Below are 20,637 nucleotides of genomic sequence, written 5' to 3' on the forward strand. Positions count from 1 at the left end.
CAACCCCGAGTCTCTACTGTATCGCTGCACTCAACCATCGTCGGCGGCGTATCCAGGATGTTCTGCGTATTGTCTTCATTCGGCAAGGCGGCTGTGTGGTCCGTGCTAGCTTGTACCTACTCGAACCCACACGCCAAGGATGCACGAGTTTGCGCTGCCGAGTATGTGTCATATAACATCGCGATTGCATTACCACATGCTTGCCGTGGACTTTCAGTGTGCGACCCAAGAAAAACCTCGATTACCTCCAGACTGGGTGTTCATGTAGAGGTGGGCAATGTGTACATAGTGGGTCTCAAAAAATAGACAATACGCGTGGCCCTTGTACATCTGATTCTTCGACAGCTCATGAGCGTCCTCTGCTAGTCACCAGAACGGACGGATAGAATCCTCCCAATGCCGTCACTATAAGCTCCTGATGCTTCCTCGTCCGGAATGGCTGTGTAATCCCACAATTGGCCGAGGGTGCCCGTGACATTTGCGCTCATCCTCCCTATATAACCCGAACAAACGGATACAGCGTATTCTTTCGGAGAGTTGTTAGCATGTCATCGATGCTTTCCGGCGACATAAAAACGAAATAGTATTTGCTACTGCAAAAAACAGTAACCCACTCATGAGGACCCCTCACCTTCGCTGTTTCTTTGTGTCTCTAGGGGTGGTTTTGGGCCGCCTTCATGCCATCACTGCAACCGCCATCGTGATCCATCCGCCTGCAGGGCGCGCCTGCACGTTCATGCCAGCAACTGGTCCAGCCAACGCAGCGGCGCCATAGTGATGTTGCCGCGCCGCATATGGCAAACCGAACACACGAAAAGCCATGGAAGGATCGAGCGTCCTTGACAGCACATCAAAAGTTGGGTTTACGTACACCCCCCCTGCGGTGCCAAATGTGACTGTGGGTGATGTGAAAGTGCTTGACAGAACGCAGGTATGAACCCACAAGATATTCGCGCAGGAGTCTCCGGACCGTCATAAGAATCAGCCCCCAGCTGAAGGGGAAAACTGCTGGCGGTTTTGACAAAGCTTTCGCACGAATTGATAGGCATAGAGAATGGCCCTCTTCAAACCGGTAGACAGTGTGGGTCGAGCGCGCACCACCGGTAAAGGCAGCGGGCAGGGAGGAGCATGGATGATTGATGGCATATTTGAGGGGGTTTCCCGTGATGACGTCCAGGCGCTCTAGCTCACTTGGGTGCGGCCGGGCTGGGGGTGCCGGAGATCCGGAAACAAAACCTTGAGCATTGGCTGCACTGGAAGGGGTCGCCGGGCTGAGCACGTTGGTCGGCGAAGGAGATCCGGCCGGCGTCAGAAGACCAGTCACAGGCACCTCGCTCCCCCCTTGATATGTGGGAGCCTCGCAGCCTTGGAATGCGACTATGCATTCTAGCGGAGTCAAATTAAAGGAACCATCTTCGTCGAAAGTAGTGGCCGGCGGTGCGCAAAGCGAATGTGTGCACCCTCCTCGTTTCTCAGTTTCGCATCCGATTGGTGGCGGCGTGCGACATCGAGCCAGCGGTTGCCTCTTTTCCGGCGCTCTTGGTTCTCGAGCACACAAATCATCTGCGCCCTTTTCGGCGGTGAGCGCATCTACAAGTCGAAATGCCAGCGCCATTGTTGCCCTGTTCCAGGTTTCGTATGCCGCGACCCTCGGGTCCAACGAAAAGTGCCATCCCAAACTCTGATGGAGCTCTTCAAACAGATTGCTGGCTGAAACGGGGCCCATCCAACAGTCGTCACCCAATATGGGGCCTAATCCCTCTTTCGCCATGTGCACCTTGTGATGCTCCCAGCGTTCGTCAATCCGTCGCACCAGGTCTGCGCAGATATCGTTGCACTGTTGGTGGGAGCGTTCGCTTGATTCATGCCTTACCAGACAAAGAAGGTCGCAAGCACTCATGGACGCGCCTGCAACTTCGAATACCGCGTCGCTTCTCGAACTGGTGACTCCCTGGTACTGCGTAGGCGGCTCTGACAGTCCTCCCGATGATATCACGTAGAAAAGATAGTGGATACCTCCACTATTTTGCGTTGGGTCGCAGAAACCATTTGCTGCCTCTAGTCGTGCGCAGCGAACCTTCGCAAGTGTATCCTTGTGTTTGAGGGCTGCGGCCTTGGCTTCTGAGACTGTCGCTCGGGTTGTGTGGGTGACATTGCGCAGCTGCTGGTGCAGCTCTTGTTCAAGTGCAAACCAACCCTGAAGGTGAACGAGGGATGATGCCAAACTGTTTTTGATCCTTTGTCGCTTGGCGAGCACCAGCTTGCGCTGTTGCATCTCCCAGTGACCTACTATACAAACCGCCAGTATCCACTCGGCTGCTTGCGACCCCACCAGCGTCTCGGGTGTCTCCTTTTTTCAAGTCGGCGCCGGTTGGACTGGTGGCCCTCCCGTAACACCGCCTTCACGGCGCAGACGCGTGGAGGCCCCCTCCAATCGGGCGGCCTGCCCAAACGTGAAAGTGGCCTGGCCTGTGGCGTGTCTGGCTGCCACCAGCTTTGTCCTTGCGCTCTATGTCTGGTGTGAACGCCGCGTTACTGTCTCAGTTGCAGAAGATGGCTTATCAGTAGACTAACTTCACAGAAGTGGTTGTGGTGGACTTCTGACACGTGTCAAAGAAGATAATGGAGCCGGCAGCAGCCGCAACAAATGCACGAGACCCGACAGCAGGTCATGCCAAACGGATGCACGCACTATTCGCGTAGAGGCCCGCGTCGGTGGGCCTTTAGACAAAGCCGACCGCATTACGAAGCTTTGTGCTGTGTGTGGTAGCATCTGGTGGCTGGTGGCGCCGTGGCAGCAAGCCCAGCGATAACGCTGTAACCCGTCGCTTGCGCCGGAATATGCTGGCATGACGGATTCGGCGCTGCAGGTCGAAGACCAACATGCGAGAAACATGCGTGGATCCTGCAGGGGACTGGGGAGCGTTTGTCGGTCGTACTTACAGAGATACGAACCGTGCTAGCGCTGTGAGGCGAGCGGGACCGGCCACCAGGTTTTCAGCTCTCGGACTCCGCCCAGTATAAATCAAGTAATAGTGCGGAGACATGTTGAAGAGCAAATCCGGTGAGCGTAGACAAGGGCCCGCTGACGCCGAATATTGCTCCGTCCTGTGCGCGCGGACCTGCGGCATTACCCCAGTGTTTTGACGGGAGAAACTCATGGGCGGCCCGAGGGATTTAGTGCTGGAGTACCTGCATTTTCGAATGGTGCACGGTCTCAATACTAAGCAGGCACTGTGACTTTTCTCTCCTCCGGCTGATGAAGGGAGGGGGGGGGGGGGGGGGGGGGGGGGGGGGGGGGAGGCGCTGCCCCTGCGCCACCTTGAGGCTACGTTTCCGTGGCTGTTGCCCGATTAGCACAGTCGTCCCAACTTCCGACGCCGCACGTTCCGTGCGTCTGGAATGCAACACCTATGCAGACGTCTGCATATCACCTGGTATTGTGACATGAAACTATGAAACGAGAAACCCAAATGTATTTATTGCGTTCGTTTGCGTCACTCCATCTTGCGAATGCGGGCAACAGGAGCCACGTTCCATGACAAGATACGCAAGTCAATTCCGAGTCGCCTGGCAGCATCGCGCCAGAAGCTGAGCACCCCTGCCGAAATCCTTACCTGTAGCTCCGGTACCGTCATTCTGCTGCAGCAACAGACAATGTCATGCGGTGCTACACTCAATACCTGCCGAGGCGCCGCACCTCTGCAGAAGAGGGTTTGGGGGCTTCGAAGTTCGAAACGCACCTTCACTGGCCACGCTCCCACATAAAGCACGGGCTGGATAGCAATGCACGTGCGATTCTTGCCGAGCGTCGGATGCAAGCTGCTTGGACACACCGAGTAGCGGAAACGTAGGGATCATAGGGCCGGCGACGCCAGGCCTGCACTAGGCTCTAGCTAAACACAAGTCTTCCCGGCACTTTGGAAGGGCGCTCGCGCCTGTCGAAGCACTATCTGGCATCTGCCTGGATGCCACAGCACCCAAAGCAGCAAACGTGAGTGGAAAGAAGTCATTGCCAGCACGCTGGCGAACTCGAAGCCCTTATTCATAGCTGCGAGAACGCGGCATCCGCCGGTGGCCGTTTGGCGATGGCGATGAGAAGGGGGTCAGCGACTGGCAGGGTCGTTCCATGCGCTTCCCCTTAAGGGGCGTCTCGCGCGGATGCCAATCACTTTCTCAGTCATCGCACGCGACCCATGTGCCAGGCCGTTTGTGAAGTGCGACGCTACGCCACCGGCCCGCGCACGTACAAGGACAGAACCTCTTGTTTTTCACTTAGAAAAAAGGAGTACGCTACATGTTTCGTAAATGTAACGCGAGTGCTACGTTAGCCAGGGATCTATTGGGAACCAGGGGCTTGCATGGGCTGAGAGCCGCATGCTTTCTGAGGGTGGATCAGGGGTGTACGTATGACTCTTAACGCACAGAAAACTCCAGCACGCGTGTGCGTTCCATGCTGCTGAAAAGTAAGCCGGCTAGCTGCCTCAAGTCAAGAACAATAGATAAGTGTGCTGGTCTTCGCTATACCTCCGCGAGAAAAGAGACAAGCTTACTTCTTGTCGGACACTTGTCGGCAGCATGTGCATTACAAGGCAGGCCAACGCATACATACCAAACCCCTCCGTCCAATCTTGGATTCTACCTCCCAGCAGATCCAGATTGCTTCACAAGAAATAGTCGGAGATGCGGTTGACTTCAAGCAAGTCTCGACAGCAGTGAGGCATCGCGTCACGGCTCGACACAGCATCCCGCAGCGCAGAAAGCGGCGCTGACTATGAACATGAACTGCCAGCTCCTGGCGCCTGCAGTGCTCCCGCGCGCTCGCGAATGATGCACCCATTGACGTCTCCGCCGCGTTTTTAGACGCCCTTCGTGCTGCGCTGTGCGGGCTCGAAGTTTCAAAACTGAGGTCGCTGCACAGAATCCCGCGAAAAAGTCGCATCGGCACGGGGCCGCGTGTCTCCTTCCGGCCCGTGTACCAGGGGGAGCCCCCAGGGGCCCCAACGCCTCCTTTCCCAAGTCTATGGGTTTGAAAGTTCGCTTTCGGGGGCGAGGTGAGTTCAGTCGGCGACCGCTCCGGCAGATCCCACTGTGTCGTCGCTGGCTTTGCTTCCTCTCTGGCTTGAGGGGGCGTTTACATTCTGCCTCGTTTGGACTCCTCTTCGTCACGCCTCTCTCCTCCACCGGCTCTCTTCCGCTGCGTCGGTCCCCGTGGCTCGTCTCACCAGCAGTCGGGTCTCAGTCGTCAGTACGCCAGGGGGGCGGGCGCAGCAAGCGGAGCCCATTCGTGCTCAGCTCCTTCGCTGCGGCCGCGGAGTTGCTTCCTCGCTTCGTCGCCGAAGGTCACTTCGTCGCCCTGTGGCTCCTGCAGCAAAGCCACTGCCGCGCGCAGGTCGATCGGCTCGGCGTAAGACACGCGGTTTTCTTGGTGCACATGCAGAAGCGAATCTGCGGGAGACAGCAGCTCGGGCCTGCGCCACACACGACACCACGCAAACAAGGCGGGCAGCCTATCCGCCCCCGCGCACACGTACAACAGAAGTGCGGCGTCGCTACTTTGGCTCGTCCTCCGCCCTCCCCGCCCTCCACGCCCTCCCCGCCCTCCCTCACCCTCCACCGCCCCCGGAGAAGGACGACGCCCAGGGCACAACCGAGGAGGAGAGAAGGCCGAACCGAGCGCCCTCGGAGACTCGCGCCGTCGCTCTCACCTGAACGTCGTGAGAATGACCTGCGAGATGCGTCGCTCAGCGGTCTGAGCCAGAGCAAGCGCAGCCGCGCGGCGATGATTTTCATCGAGCGCTGCGTCAACCTCGTCGAGAAGCAAAACGCCTCCTGGGAGGTCGCGCACCGCGTCTGCCTCCGACGGCGAAGACAGGCCGCAGGAGACGCGCTGGAGTGCAAGGAGAAGCGCCAGAGAGACGAGCGACTTCTGACCGCCTACAGGAGCGACACAGCAGAGAGGCACGAGACGCGATACTTGACTCAAGGAGTTCGCCGGACGCGCTCAGACCGCAAACTGCTGCGGCCGCCCGTGCGTCGCGACAACACGCGCCGCCCGTCGCCAGCGACCCAGAGACGCCTTTCGCGTTTCGAGTCGCCCTCTGCAGGGGCGAGGCGTTTTGCCGTCCTCACCTGAGAGGTGATTCATGCCAAGCGTGCGGCCTTCTCCGCCGGGGCCCTTCTTCCAGTCGCGGCGCTCGCTGTCCCCAGGCAAGAGAGCGAGTCGGAGCGGTGGGCTGCCTTGGCGGGCTCCCGCCGCCGCCGGATCGGCGAGCGAGGCCTCTGAAAAAGACGCCCGAATGTCGATGCCGATCAGCGAAGAGGCGTTATCGTCTTCGCCGCTCTCTTCTCCGTCCTGGTTGAAATTCTCCGAGCTCTCCGCCGCGCCGCCTGAAGGGCCCCCCGGCCTGCGCTCTGGCTGAGGCTTCGCTCTGCTGGCATCGCCGCGAGACGAGGAGCCCTTCCCTGCCTTGTCGTCCTCAAAGCATCCGCGCCCGCCACCAGGCAGCAGAGAGTGCTGCAGCACCTGGACGCAGATGCCGCGAGCGCAGAAATACTGTGACTGTAACGCAGTTGAAAAAAGCCGACCAGAGGCCGAGCAGCAGGAAAAGGCGACACCTGGTGCCCGCGTGAAACAGTGAAGCCCAAGGCCACAGGGTCGAATCCAGTCCCCAAATGCGCCGCCCGACAGGAAAGGGACCGCACGAGGACAACGGAGCCAAGCTGCGTTCTTCGTACTCGTGACTCTCTGGTGCAAACATGCATTTTCGTCCTTCTCGCGCGTCTTCCGCCGCGCGCCAGCTCCCTCCCGCGACCGCTGCACTGCTTATGCTGGCGCCCTAGAGTTTAGGCTCCGCTATACTTTCGGACTTCCAGGCGGAAGCCCTTCGTAGGCACTGCGTTTATCTCGAGCCTCACACCTCGCCCAAGGGTCTCGCAGTCTCACCATCTCCGCTCGCGCCCCAGGGGCCAGCGTGGCAAATATTCTTTGGAATTCCTCGTTGACGCGAGCGAACGAGGCAAGAAGCGCCTTCTTTTTCCGCTTCACCAGAACTCGCAGCTGCTCGCCGATGACCTCCTGGGCGCGCTCCTGGACGCTGGCGCGCTGCTGAAGCGCGGCGTAGTCATCTGCAAAGCGAAGGCGACAGAAAGAAAGAGGGTCAGACCATCGCGGAAACGAAGTGAGTGCCTGGAAGCTGGCGAGGCCCCGATGCATACGGAAACATCACACTCCGGAACCGACGGTGCCAACACGCACCACGAGAGAGACGAACTCTACTCACTGCAGCACTCATATATATATTTTAGGAAGGAGACATATCTATCCGTGTGTATCCAAATGGAGTGTGTGTACTGGCGCTTGGTGCCGAAATGACAGTTTCGGCTTGAGAGAACGAGAGGTTGCAGCGCAGGGTCTAGTCCCGCATAGCTCCACGCTCTCCTCCCCTGAAGCCTCTGAGTGCGGCGGCGAAAAGTCTCTCGCTTCAGTCGAAAAAGGCTCCTTTGCAGCTACGCAGGCAAATGCACGGCCACGCATCTTCACGCGTGATTCGCATAGACAAGAAAGCATACACAGATGCGCATCCACGACTCGACGGCAGCGCGTGCTCACCCTGGAGGTTGGCGAACTGATCAACGGCTCGCCTATTGACGTGGGCGTAGGCTTCGAGTTTCTGAAAAAAAGAACGCCACAGTGCGGGTGTCTAAATCGGGAAAGCCGCACGATTCGCGGACACATGTGCCACGGAGCGCCCAACGGAGAGGCAAAGGCGCAAGCGAGAAGCCCGACACTCACGCACAAGACAGCGACAGACCGCGCAGAGTCTCCTGACTTCGCGCGGTTCTCGGACACCGATGCAGAGCGGCGCGTAAACGGCCGCGTGCAGGTGTGCGACGTCGCTTTTCATGGAATGCCGCCTGGTCAGGTGCCCTCAACCGCCCGCCACTCTCGCAGATCCCCGCCCGCGTTCGAAGCGTTCGCCACCGCCCTCCGCATCTAGCTCGCTCTCCTTTCCTGGTCTGCACCTCCCTGTTAGGCCTTTCCCTTCTACGGGGCGCGCCCAGGTTCGCGTCCAGGTGCGTCGTCTCGATTCTGCTCCTCACCTTCTTGACGGCGCTGAGCTTCGCCGCCAACTCGCGGGAGCTCAGCAGCCGCAGACTCGGCACGTCGGAGGCAGCTGCTGCAGCCGCCCCTGTCGTGGCAAGGAGCGCCTCTGCGTCGTCCTTCGCTCGCCTAGGGAGAAGCGATCGCAGGCACGCGCAGCCGCGGAAAAACGGTTGACACGCTCGCGCCCAGTCAAAGAGTAACGGCAATTTCTAGCCTCCGCGCGCGACTTGTGCGACTTCCTCCGCGCGAAAAAAATCGCGCGTCCCTCGGCTGGCATTGACTCCGGCGGTCTCTCGACCGGAACCGCTATCAGCTGGCAAAACTGCTTTTATCCCCTCTGTATTTACTTCGCGGCAGTGTCATGACCCCCCCCCTGTCGCCTCACTAAAGCTAATCAAGGCAGCCGATGAATTCACACGCACGAGTTGAACGCGTTGACTCGTCCACCCACACACGCACAAAAAGGTTCACGTATCGATCCGCCCACATGGAGCACCTTGGGTTTGGGTGCACCTGTACGTCTGAGCGTCCTGCTCCCACGTCCTCGGTGAGCCCTTACAGCCAGCCACATACATACGGCGAATGTAGAGAGGAAGCGTCGTGCACGCGCTCGCGGTGCATTACGGCCAATCCTTCTCACGTCACAGCTCTCAAAAGCGAATATACAGACGGGGACGGGAGGGGGGCGGGAATCGAAGTTTTCTGAGACCAGCTTACTCTGCACTGTCTGCAGCGCGCTTGCTCATTTGGAGAGCTCGTAACGCGTCTTCAACTTGGACGACGATCGCCTGGCGCTGCTTCTCTGCAAGCGCCAGCTCCCCTTCCTTCTCCTCGACTTCTTGCTGAAAAGCGGACACGCAATCTCGCAGGGTGAAAGCGTGGAGACTCCCCAGCTCGCCCCAGCTGGACGGCACTGTGCTGACTCGGCGAACCATTCGCGAAAACTGCTAAAACATCGTGTGCGCAAATATCAAACCGCTCCGCGCCGGCCTACCTCAAGGACGCGCAAGCGCCGCTCGCTCTTGCGACTCGCTTCCTCTTCCTGTAAAAAAGAAAAGGCAGCGCCAGTGGCGAAGGGAGAGGCACGCATGAAGGAACGCCTCTCAGGGAGGCGCTCAAACCGCGGGAGCCGAACGCCCAACCAGACAACAAAGCCAGACACCAACGCAAATTCCACACACTGACGTCCATACATATATATACATATATACATACACTTACATACATATGTACATCCATACATACACACGCACACGCATACATATACAAATAATTTGCATGCACGCGTGTATGCACTGTGCACTCATACAGTTTTCGGGCTTGAGTATGGTGCGTCACTGTGAGCGGGTCTGTTAACTGGACACAGCCGACGGAGACTAAGGCGACGCGAGACAGCGCCGACAGGACGGTAGCTCATCTAGAAGCGTGTTTCTCACTTGAATCATTCGCCGATTGACCGCAGCGAGCCGCTCCTCCATCTCCTGCCGCTTCTCGTGAGCCTCCGACCGACTCCGGCGCGCCTCTTCTCTCTCTAGCTGTTGAAGCAACAAGCCGCAAAACCCTCAGACCAAATACTGGTACCCCAGCGGATAATGTGTTTGGTATCTATGCGTCCATCTATCGACACATCTCAATGCAGAAATACTCGCGACAGCTGTGCGGATATCCCCGTCAAGTGCCCTACACCCTCAGCCACAGGCACACGTGCATATCAACACACGCGAACCTAAATTTACAGGCACTGTATAGTGTACAAATATGCGGATGAATATCTCCTCACCCGTTGAATCTGCTTGCGCAGGTGCAAGTCTGCCTCATCCATCGCCTGTTGCACTGCGCGCTCCTTCTTCTCAGTCTCCGCCGCGAGGGAAGTCAATTCGCGCTCGAGTTCGCGAATCTCCGCGCGCAGCCTCGCAAGTTCGCTCTTCTCTTCGGTGGAGAACCCTGCGGCGTTGTCAGGCGAAATACTCTCTTTTCGCAGACTGAGGCGCAAACACACCACACAGGCAGAGCATGCCGGCGGCAGGCGTGGAGGCCTGTTTTGATAAACTGTGTCGCCATCGTAGGAGGGAGCCCAGACATGAACGAGCAGGACGGAGAGGCACACAGGAGGTAGCTTGCAGCGATGCGTAGACTGGGTGATAGATGGGTAGTGGGACCCCACGGAGACCCGCTCAGTGGCGATGAACAGATGAACTGCGTGTGGCGCTGCGACACATGCGCAGGCAGATACATGCACGCGAAGCGAACAAGGCAGAGAGAAGTGCAAACTGAGCCCAGGGCGGCCGCGAAGCCGACCGGCGTGGAGGCGCACCCACGGTGCACGCGCAGGAGGGCGGCCCGAAGTGTCGTTTACAATGAAGTCTGGCATTCCTCTGCGCCACCGCAGCAACCTCTACTTCCTTCTTCGTCCCCATGCGAGCAGACATATATATACATATATATTTATTGTGTGCCGCGTTATATGATGCCTCTCTTCCGGCGGTCAGTAGCTAGCACAGCTTCCTACTTTTGAATGAGCGTTTTGAGGCCGTGGGCACGCTGCGTCGCCTGTCGCGCTTCTTCCTCGACGGCCGCCAGAAGCTCTGCGGTGGCTCGAAGCCGGCTGAGGCAAAACGCAGGCTCGCGCATCACACGGCTTCGTGCACAGACTAGATGTCCGCACCTAGCCCACTCTCAGTGCATGCACGTACATCCCCGCGCATGCTTCAAGATGCGACAGCTCGCTGAAGGAGAAAGAAGGCCTCCCGCAGCCTGATGCAAAAATCGGCATGGAACGGACAGACAAGTGAATACACATGCAAAGATATATATTTTTTATTAATATATAATATATGTATCGGCGCACAGGACCAGGTATAGAGATAGAGAAAGGAGAGCGATAGAGAGCGAGGCCTCCAGTGACGCGGCCAAAACCGGGGCGGCAAACCTGGACGCGCCGCACAGCATCAGGAGCGCCGCAGCACAGAGGGGACAGGCAGCGGCGTCTTCGCATGCATCCAGATCCACGGCACGCGGTTTGGTTGCGGAATTGCTGCAGGCGCAGAGAAGCCCGCGCAAGGGGGACAGGCGAGTTGGCTGTCTCGAATTCCCGGCGTGCCGGCTGTGTCTCAATTTCTGTTCAAACACTGACCTTTCCGCGTGCTGGCGAGTCGTGACGGCCTCGTCGAGAGCCCCGTGGCATCTCGCGCGCGCTTCGCAGAGCAACTGCTCCTTCTCGATGAACGCCCCGTGTCTCTGAAGGACACGAAATTCGGGAAAACTCGAGACACGGGGCATCCAAACCCAAAAACGTAAACGCAAAAAACCGAACCCGCCCTCGCGCCCTCGATGGCAAGCTAAAACGTGAGATACGAAAGGAAAGAGTAGTTCATGCAAAGACGACCGGACGCACACTTCACGAGTGCCGTTTGGCGAAACCGGGGGGCGGCTACACGAAGCGCAGAAGGCCGAGAGAAATCCACGCGCAGCCACGCCCGCAGGGGCGGCCCAAGCGCCGGCGGCGAGGAAGGAGACGCTCGCCGGTGCGCGCCGCCACACGTCCAAACGGCCGAAAAAACCCGACGAAAGGCGCTTACGTTCTCGACTTCTGCCGCGCGCTTCCGCGTCTCCTCGATCTGACGTTCCAGCGCGTCGAGCTGCTCCATGCGCTGTTGCAGACTGAACCCACACGGACACAGGGCACAAGTCGACGCCCAGATGCCGAGAGGCGAGCCAGAAGGCATGGCCGCTGGAACGAGCGACAGAAACGTCGTCTACAAAGGCACCCGCGTCGTGTAGGCGGAGGAACGACACTCGCTGCCCGAGAGCGAATGCAGCGACAGACGGCGGGCAGCCCGGGACGAGAGACACTGGCGCAGAGCGTGAAGCGTCGCGGGACGCGAACCCGTCGAGGGGGGATTCGTAAGGGGGTTTCTACGCCAGAACGCAGCGCATGCCTCTCTTCGCTTGTCTGCGTGCTCACTGGCGATAAGCCTGGAGCTTTCCGCACGAGGCAGGCTGCGGCAAGGCGGCGCACGCGACCTTCTCCTCCCCCAACGAGCCCGACAATGCGAGGAAGGGCGTCAACGCGCTCCCGCCGCGCACGATTCCAGACGCGAAGGCCACATCTCCGTCTACAGTCACGCAATCCAGCCCTGAACAAAGAAAAAGAGAGATGGCGAACTCACACGCACGCCTCGCGATGCAGACGAAGCCGCGGAACGAACGGAGGCCACGACGCCCAGCGAGTGCGCGAAGCGACGGCCCCCGATGGAAACTAAAAACCGCAGACTGCATGCGCGCGCTCGTCACATGGGAAATTATTCAAAATGAATCCATAGGGTCAGCGGTACATCGCATTTTAGAACTGCAGGACCGTATACAGAGATTTTGCAACAGCCCGTGAAAGGTAAAACTCCCACGGCGCACGCGAGTCATATGGCGCATTCAAAACCGTGAGAGAAAGGCTGAAAGCGCAGCGAGACAGCCGCAGGCCTCCTCCATCGTTATTGCTCTGTAGCAGACGCCAAAGTCGAGTCTGCCGGTTCAGTCTTCCCCCTTGGCAGGCCGGCGGCGCGTTGCTTCTTGGAGCAGCCTGCGCACGTCGCGCGCCACGTTCGAGTCTCGCGCAGTCTTCACCTTTCTCGTGGAGACTCGGGATCAAGCCATCGTCTGATTCGGCAAGGGAAGGAACCAGCATCGCTCGGCCGAAGACACTCCGCAGGTACGCGGAGACCTTTGAGGCCGTCGACGTCTCCTTGTCTATCTCGGCGCCCGCACCAGGCACCTGTACGTCGATGCACTGGAAAGCAAGAAAACCGCACACGCCCTCGGCGCGACTGAATGTCTCAAGCGGTACAGAAAATGGCCTCCCCAAGCTGCGACGCGGCGTAGCGTCTATCCTGCGAAGCTGCTCGCGTCTCGCAGAGCCTCGTGGAATCACTTCCTCACGTTCCTTGTCTGTCCGGGCTCGTCTTCAAGCTCTCGTCGGGACTCACCTCGGCTAGCGGCATGCAGCGGCCTTCCTCCGTGAGGGTTTGAATCCACCTGTGTCGCGCCTTGTGCTTGCCGGTCTCTTCTTTCTGTCTCTGGAGCGCCGCGACTTCCTCCAGCGGCACGACGGTGATGCTTACGTTCGGCTTCCCTTCGCGCAGCTCACTCCCTTCGCGCTCAGACCCCCGCGACGCGCCTCGGCCGAGGAAGCTCGACGCGCTGTGTGAGCGCCGCGTCTTCAGAAACGCGAGAAGCTCCGCGGCTGCCCGCCCGTCTGGAACGAGGAATGCCGTCAGCGCGTGTCCCCCCGTCGCCTCAACTGCGCGCCGATACTCCGAGGCGACCTGAACAGAAAGCGAAACAAAACACGAGACGTCGCGCGAGAATCCCGCCCGCGGGTCGCGTATGCAGCCACAGAGCGACGACACGCCCAACCTTGCGCGAATGCTTGCAGATGCGCGTGCACGAATATACACATACAGAGACAGCGGCCTACAGCTATACGTGCACATTTGACGTATGTACGTACATGCATATCTACCAATCTATGTATCTATAATAAAGGTTTACGGTTGAGAGACAGATACAGATAGATAGATATATAGATAGATATACATAGATATAGATAGATATAGATAGATGGATAGAGGTAGATATAGGCAGATAGGTAGATACGTGTATGTACCGCGCGCATCTCGAACGCGGCGCACGTGTGTGTTGAGTATTTCGATCCCGATGCGAGTCTCTTCACGTTTTCGTGGCTCTCCTTACGTCGATGAAGTCGAGAAGCATCCCCGCGGCCGGGCGCGGCAGGCCGTCGCCAGCCTGGGGATTTTCGCTGCCCCCGTCGCACTCGTTTCTGTCGGTCGCGGACGAGGCGTCGGGCTTCGCTCCATGCACCGCCTTTTCGCTGTCGCCCAAACTTTTCGCCAGCCAGCGTTTCTCGCGCGCGAAGGCGATCGCCGCCTGAAGACCGTCGCGGACGTCCGTGCGGAAGTGCGACCAGAAGCGGTCTGCGGCACGCATGCAGCACGAGAAACAGCATGTTTCCACAGGCGAAAAAACCTCCTCTCGCCGCAAATGCCTGCCCTGGAAGCAGAGCCGCGGAATCCGCACCAAGCCAGGCCCTCGACGTGAACACATGAACGCGAGCATACGCGTCGAGACACCGCACAAAACTATATCGGCACATGCAGCCATAAAGACATATATATGCGTGGATGCGAGTTCTCGCCTTGTCCTGAACTCGCAGACGAAGGAGACAGCGCATGTCGCTGCCGCTCCGCGATCAAGGCGAGCGACTCGCATGCAGCCGCGGAGACATGGTGTTAAAGAGACACACGCACACGCTACACGACCCCACCGAGCCGCCCACTTTCTGCCTCCAAGCGCGCGCGAACGAAAAGGAACACAAAACGAAGGGAAACGAGACGCGAGAGGAAAACACTGACCTTTGCAGGTTTCGAGTGTGTCTTTGGTCGCGGTGTGCTCCTGAAGCAAATCGCCGAGCTGAGCCTGCTGCACGCGGAGCTCCTCCAGCGCCGCCTCAAACGCCTGTGGAGAGCGCACATCCGAAGCAGTAAAATTCGCGAAAATGCACGGGATTTCGCTTCAAACTCGCGCTCGCCTCAATTGCGAAACTCACGCCCTCGTCATCGCGCACACACGCCACCATATATATATATATATATATATACATTTTTACATATACGTATGTATATTTGCATTCTGTAGCGCTTACGTGGGCAGATGGAGGCATGTAAGCGCGACCACCGTGTGCAAAGGAAACCCAGAGATGCGTTACGGAGGCGTGCAAATCTGAGTAACTGGCATATATGCATGCATACTCATGTGCGGAAAGATACACATGAACGCGTGAGTCTGCGAAGAGCTCGCACACGCAGGCCGGAGACGGGCACAGACAGAGTCGCTTCATGCAAGACATTGCCGTCGGTATGTGCAGAGTGTCCAAATACGCGCCGGCGCTCAACGCACAGATATCCATAGATATACATAAATAAATATATATATACAATGGATGACGAGGACGCGAATGCGCGCGCGACAACATAGAGGTTCGGCGTTTTTTGCTGCCTTTCGATTGTTTGCATCAGCGAGCGGCCTGTCAGCTGTTCAGCTTCGTACCTTCCCGAGTTCGACCTGGGCTGTCTCTGTCTCTCGCAGCTGCTCCAAGGCCTTGCCGTGATCCAGCTCCGAGGCCTCGCGTTCGCGCTCGAGTTCCGCTCGCTCGTTCCTTAGCGCTTCAATCTGAAACCAAACGAGGAGATGCTGGCACTGAAGCTCACACGTGTATGCACACATATAAATATACATGCATACAGGCAAATACACACATATACATATACATAGTTAGGCGTGTGAAAATAGGTGGCTGCACGTGTCGGGAGAGTTTGGGAGGTAAGCTGGAAGAGAGTACAGGGACGGATAGCAGACACACAGACACACAGCCCGCCTGTGAACAAACGAATGTGTTCATTTCTCTCCACGGAACTGCGTGAATGAACCGGCACATACCGCCAAACGCAGGCAGCTGTCACGGCTGTGAGGCAGGCAAAGCAAGTGGACAGAAAGCACGCCGCGAGCGCTGGGCTCTTCTGTTTGTGTGAGTGGAATCCCGTGTCGGTTTACCTTGGCTGTGAAGGTCTTTAGCATTTGTGTCTCTTCTTTCCCGAGGTGCTCAGCCTGTTTGATTTCTCGCTGGACTTCAGCCTCCGAGCAGACGAACGCTTTGCCCGCGCCGCCCTCACCCTGCTTCAGCGGCTTGGCGCCTTTCCTCTTCTTCGCGTCCTCTCGCGGCTTCGTCTCGGCCTCCGCCGCTCGCGAGGCCAACAAGCCGCGCCGGCACTGGAGGGCAGTGCATTGCTGCTGCGCCTGCAAGTGACAGTCGCTCCCCAAAAAACACTCGAAAGTCGAGAGCCGCGCGAGACACGGAGACCTCCGCAGTGCCTGGGAAGCAAGCGTCTCGGCGCCACACCCAGCCTGCGAGAGCGACGCAAACCCGCGGACCGTCGGCAACGACTCCCGCGGGGCTTGAGCAAGTGAAAGGCGACGGCAAGTGTGGTGTTCACAGCAGCGTTCCCATGCGTTTGTGCCTTTGTATACCGCTGATACGCTTGGTCAAGCTGTATACGCCAGACACACAATGCAGCGCTGGACTCGAAAACCGAAACGAAGATGCGCGACGCGAGCGGCGCAGTCGCAACGCGACACACCAAGAAATAGGTCCCAGGCGAGTCGGGATACGCAACGAGCCGGCGACGAACGTCCGTACCTGCTGCAGCTTCTGTTGAGCGGTCTGATACTTTGTCAGCGTGCCGTGGAGCGACGGCCGCAGGTCCTCTTCGATGCCTTTCTCTGCCAACACACAAGCAGCCGCACAGACGTCCTCCAGAGTGGTGAAAGCGACCCCCGCGCCGCCTCAGTCCCCTGCAGGAAGTCTCGCTGGAGCCCCTAAACCCGCCTCCCAAGCGGCCTGGGCATCCCGCGGCGAAGACGGATTCAATTTTATTCTCGCCTTTCTAGCCTGCGCGTCGCAGCCGCCCCTCGCCGTCTGCGCTGCCTTCTCTCGCCGACTGCAGGGGCTTACCAAGATCGTGAAGTCGCGCCTTGAGCGCCTTCAACTCGCTCTCGCGCCTGTCGTCGCCTCGCTCCTCCGCGACTTCCCGCCTCTCCCAGCGCTCTGCCTCGAGCCTGAGCTTCTCCTCTTCCGCGCGGAGCTCGGCCTGCGTGTGGGCGGCCTCGTCGCGGAGGGCTGTCTGCCGCGCTTGCTGCGCCTTGAGGACTTCCAGTTGCTTCTCGAGCTCCTCGCGCAGACTCTGAGCCGCGTCCAGCCGCTCCTCCAGCTCTTCAATGCGCAGCGTCTGGTCGGCGCTCGCCCGTCCGCTCGCCTCCAGACACGCAGCCGCTTCGCGCCACGCCGCCTCTACACGCAAACGGACGTGCATGACACACAGCAGGACCTGCAAAACGCAAATGCGGCGCTCGCTCACGAGGCAGCGAAACTGGACCTACTTCAAACGCACCCGCTCATCTACCCGCCAGGGGACAGGGATAACGATGCACACGAGACAGCACTTCGCCCGGTAAGCAGCCACGCCATTACATATAAACAGATACACATAAACTCTAGATATAGATAAATATGTGGGTGGAGACCTGCAACAGCCAGATATATACGCACGCTTACAAACTTCTATACGTGGATACGCACGCCGAAAGCTCGCGAGGCGGCCGCAATCGAGGCGTCGCTTCCGCACATGTGTCTGTCTAGTGCCTGTGTGCGCCTGTCTGTTACCTGCGAGGACGAAGTCGATTTTCTCCTTTTCTTCTTCGAGTTCAAGGCAAGCCTTCAGTTCGCCGCGTTCCGCGGCCATTTCATCGAATTTGTCGCCGATCTCCTTGACCTGCGCGCGGACGCGGTCGGCCTCGCAGGCGCCGACGCGCAGCAAGGTCTCGATTTCCTGTGTCTTCGCGTCGAAGGACGCCCCCAAGGCGACGTGCTGCAGCAGCGCGAGACGCTCCGCGCTCGACTGCAGCGCCACCTGCACGATGCGGCCCTGCTGAATGAAATAGGCCGTCGAGGTCGCCGTCAGCGACGTCGCCGCGCCCGCCCGGCCTCTGAGAGAAACCCGGAAAACAAAACGTGCACGCTCAAATGCCGCCAAGCCCACACGCGAAGATCCTCTGTCACTCGAGCCCGCGGACGAATGCGAAGCCGAAACACGGAAAACGCCAAAGAGGAAACGCAGCGCAAGCAGCAAGACACTGCGGCTGACGGCGCGCAGGACGGTAGAAGCAGCAGCGTCTGTGTCATGGCAGGTGACAGAAAAAGACTGCAATACAGGTAAAGATATCCGCCTGCATAGACGTATACATAAAAATATATATATGTATAGAAGGGGGGCACGGTCGACAGAAAGAGAGAAACGGCGGCGCAAAAAGAGGCAAGGAGAAATGGACACCGAAACTGGGGAAGGGTCGCTAAAAGGGGATTTGAGTAACTCAGCAGCCGCCAGGAGCATCAGCTGTGGACGTAGGCCTCGCATCGTTGCACGTTGTCGCTTCGCCTTCGCTCTCTCACCGTGCGAATCCGGCGCATTCCAGAAGCTGCTGCAGCCCTGATTTGCTGCGCGCATAGACACACACGCGAGATTAGACAGTGCTCGCTCTGTGAAAGATCACCAAGTCGCCTCAGAAACCAAGCGGAAAAACGCAGCTCGCCACGCCGAGCCCGCCACACCCTCCGCCAGGACCGACCAGGCGAAAGCCGCTGCCTCAGGCTTCTCCTCTCGCCTGCATCACTCTCGACGGCGCAGCCAAAAATGTGAGCATATATATATTACATACGCATTTACATGAATACATGTATAGGTATTCGCATTTTTGCATGCACCAACGGCTGCAGGCACGCGAAGGCGCATCGGCCGCGCGCGAGCTCGCAGCTACGTCCACGAGTGAGACCGCGCAAACACCAGGCGAGCAAATAAGGTCTGTATATGATCTATACATAGTATAAAAGACAGGTCTCTGCGAGGCGCAGCCCCGGCACAGCTCGCCTCAGCGAAGCGGACCCGCGGGCGAGACCGCGCGTCGCAGAACAGGTCGGTCAGAGGCCTACCTGACGCGCTTCCCCTGCACGAAGCTGTCATCTGTGGTTGCGCTGAAGACGCGGCGAATCTGAACTTCGTCTGCATCGTACTGCGAAGAAAACAGAGACAGGCGCCGCTCGGGAGGCACGCGTTGTCCAGTCTGGTGCGCGGCACGAGCGCGAACTGCCGAAAGGCGAGAGGCACTCGAGTCAAACGCTCTCACCGCGCGCGTAAGACTCGACGGCGACGCGGACGGCGACAGAAAAGCAGCGGCTGAGCAACGAGCTCGCGGGCGCGTGCACAGGCCACAGGCGTCACTGCGTACCCAGAGAGGAAAACGAAACGCGAAAACGGAAAAACGCGAGAGAAACAGAACGGTAAAAACAAGAGGGTCGGGCTCACCATGCACAGGCGGCGGTCTTGATTCGCCAGGACGAGCTCCACGGCGCCTTCTGCGACGCGCTCGCTGACGCCCTCCTGAGGAAAAACACGCAGCAGCTCTTCAAGAAACGTCAGCGACGGGGCGCGGTGCAAAGAGTTTGAAAGTCGCCGGATCTGCCTACTCGGCGCGGCCGGTGGAGACACCGGAGGCTCGCAGCCACAGCGACGTTATGAACGCGCATGCATGGGCACAGTTAAAAGTAAACAAAAGTCCTCACGCCTGCAGCCTGCGTGCTTTGCCCTCTCGTTCTGTTCACGCTGCTTATAGTACGCTATATAATATACCTACACCTTTATCTATGTCAATTCAATGTATATTGGCGCGTTTCTGTGGGCTTGCTCGCGTGTAGTTACGGCGCTGGGGGTAGCGCGCACACAGGCGTATTTCTGATACACATACACGCACACCTACTTAAGTATGTATATATATATATATATATATATATATATATATATATATATATATATATATATATACATATATACATATATATATATGTCTACACATAGAGATGCACATGCAAATACGTAGAATGAAGTGCAAGGAAGCGGATTTACTTGTGACAGTTGTTTCCCTGCTCTGCAGTCTGCGCCTCTGATCTCGCGCGCGCTGCCGGATGTATGGGCAACCGACCCGACTGTTCGTTTTCTTTCGGCATCTCAAGGCTTACGTGCAGAAGCATGCGGCGCTCCGCTGGCGAGTGCCCCCCTTCGCCTAGCGCAAAGGCGATCGCCAGCAAAACGTTCGACTTCCCGCTTCCATTGCTGCCGACTGAGACACACACGAAACCGCGGCGAAACTCCGCCCAGCATACACTCTCAACCCCGCGCGCCTTGCACCCTTCTCCCGCGCTGAAAGGGAGCTGCAACTCTCGCAGATGCGTCTGTCTGGACGATACGCCGTCTCATTCCTGGCATGGAGACGCTTCGCTCGCACGAGAGGGGACTAAACGCGTCTAGGGTTCTACTTCCATACATAAAGAATGTATATGCATGTACACGTTGCCGCCTGCCCTCAAACAGCGAGACGAAGCAGTGGCTCCGGATTTCCAGCAGCGGCGTTGATCGCTTCACGCATCTGACAAGCAGGGACGCGCGGACTGCGACCACAGAGACGCATATATCTGCACATACATGTATTCACATACATATATGTGTACATGTATAAATATATATGCGTGAGGGATGTGGGCAAGCACGCGGACAGGCCAGGGCCGGACGCAGAAGAAGACGAGGGAAGTCGACAGACGAGCGACGAGGCAAGGGTATGCGAAGGCGCTTCACCTGCGAGTCACATGGGACGCACTCACCGATGCAGTTGTATCTTGGAGAGAAGCGAATCGTTGTCGCGTGGCGGTATGTTCGAAAGCCGCGGATGGTTACCTCCTTTATATGCATGTTGGCTGCGCTTCGAAGATACGCGACCCCCCATCCCCCGCCCGCCGCTTCCTCTTCTCTTCTCGTCGCAGCTGTCTTTCGCTCGCTTGCCTCAGGACCGCTCGATCG

The 20,637-nt window shown here is 58.2% G+C and overlaps 1 protein-coding gene across 1 annotated transcript; it reads right to left on the reverse strand.

The window, feature by feature from the left end:
* Nucleotides 1–5,245: 5,245 nt before the first annotated feature.
* On the reverse strand, nucleotides 5,246–20,529 carry BESB_018280 (RecF/RecN/SMC N terminal domain-containing protein; the record flags this gene model as incomplete). The annotated part of the gene is made up of 28 exons (XM_029360543.1): nucleotides 5,246–5,471; nucleotides 5,709–5,937; nucleotides 6,133–6,526; nucleotides 6,947–7,128; nucleotides 7,613–7,673; nucleotides 8,104–8,233; nucleotides 8,825–8,949; nucleotides 9,102–9,149; nucleotides 9,544–9,642; nucleotides 9,888–10,089; nucleotides 10,617–10,712; nucleotides 11,241–11,344; nucleotides 11,686–11,767; nucleotides 12,072–12,243; nucleotides 12,728–12,890; nucleotides 13,087–13,425; nucleotides 13,853–14,094; nucleotides 14,533–14,635; nucleotides 15,227–15,349; nucleotides 15,731–15,973; nucleotides 16,374–16,456; nucleotides 16,689–17,024; nucleotides 17,397–17,719; nucleotides 18,183–18,227; nucleotides 18,720–18,799; nucleotides 19,093–19,167; nucleotides 19,803–19,903; nucleotides 20,442–20,529. 28 exons carry the CDS (start codon nucleotides 20,527–20,529, stop codon nucleotides 5,246–5,248), a joined length of 4,494 nt encoding a protein of 1,497 aa, XP_029216519.1.
* Between the last annotated feature and the right edge of the window lie 108 nt (nucleotides 20,530–20,637).

Source organism: Besnoitia besnoiti, chromosome X, assembly GCF_002563875.1.
Source record: "Besnoitia besnoiti strain Bb-Ger1 chromosome X, whole genome shotgun sequence".
Classification (NCBI taxonomy): domain Eukaryota; phylum Apicomplexa; class Conoidasida; order Eucoccidiorida; family Sarcocystidae; genus Besnoitia; species Besnoitia besnoiti.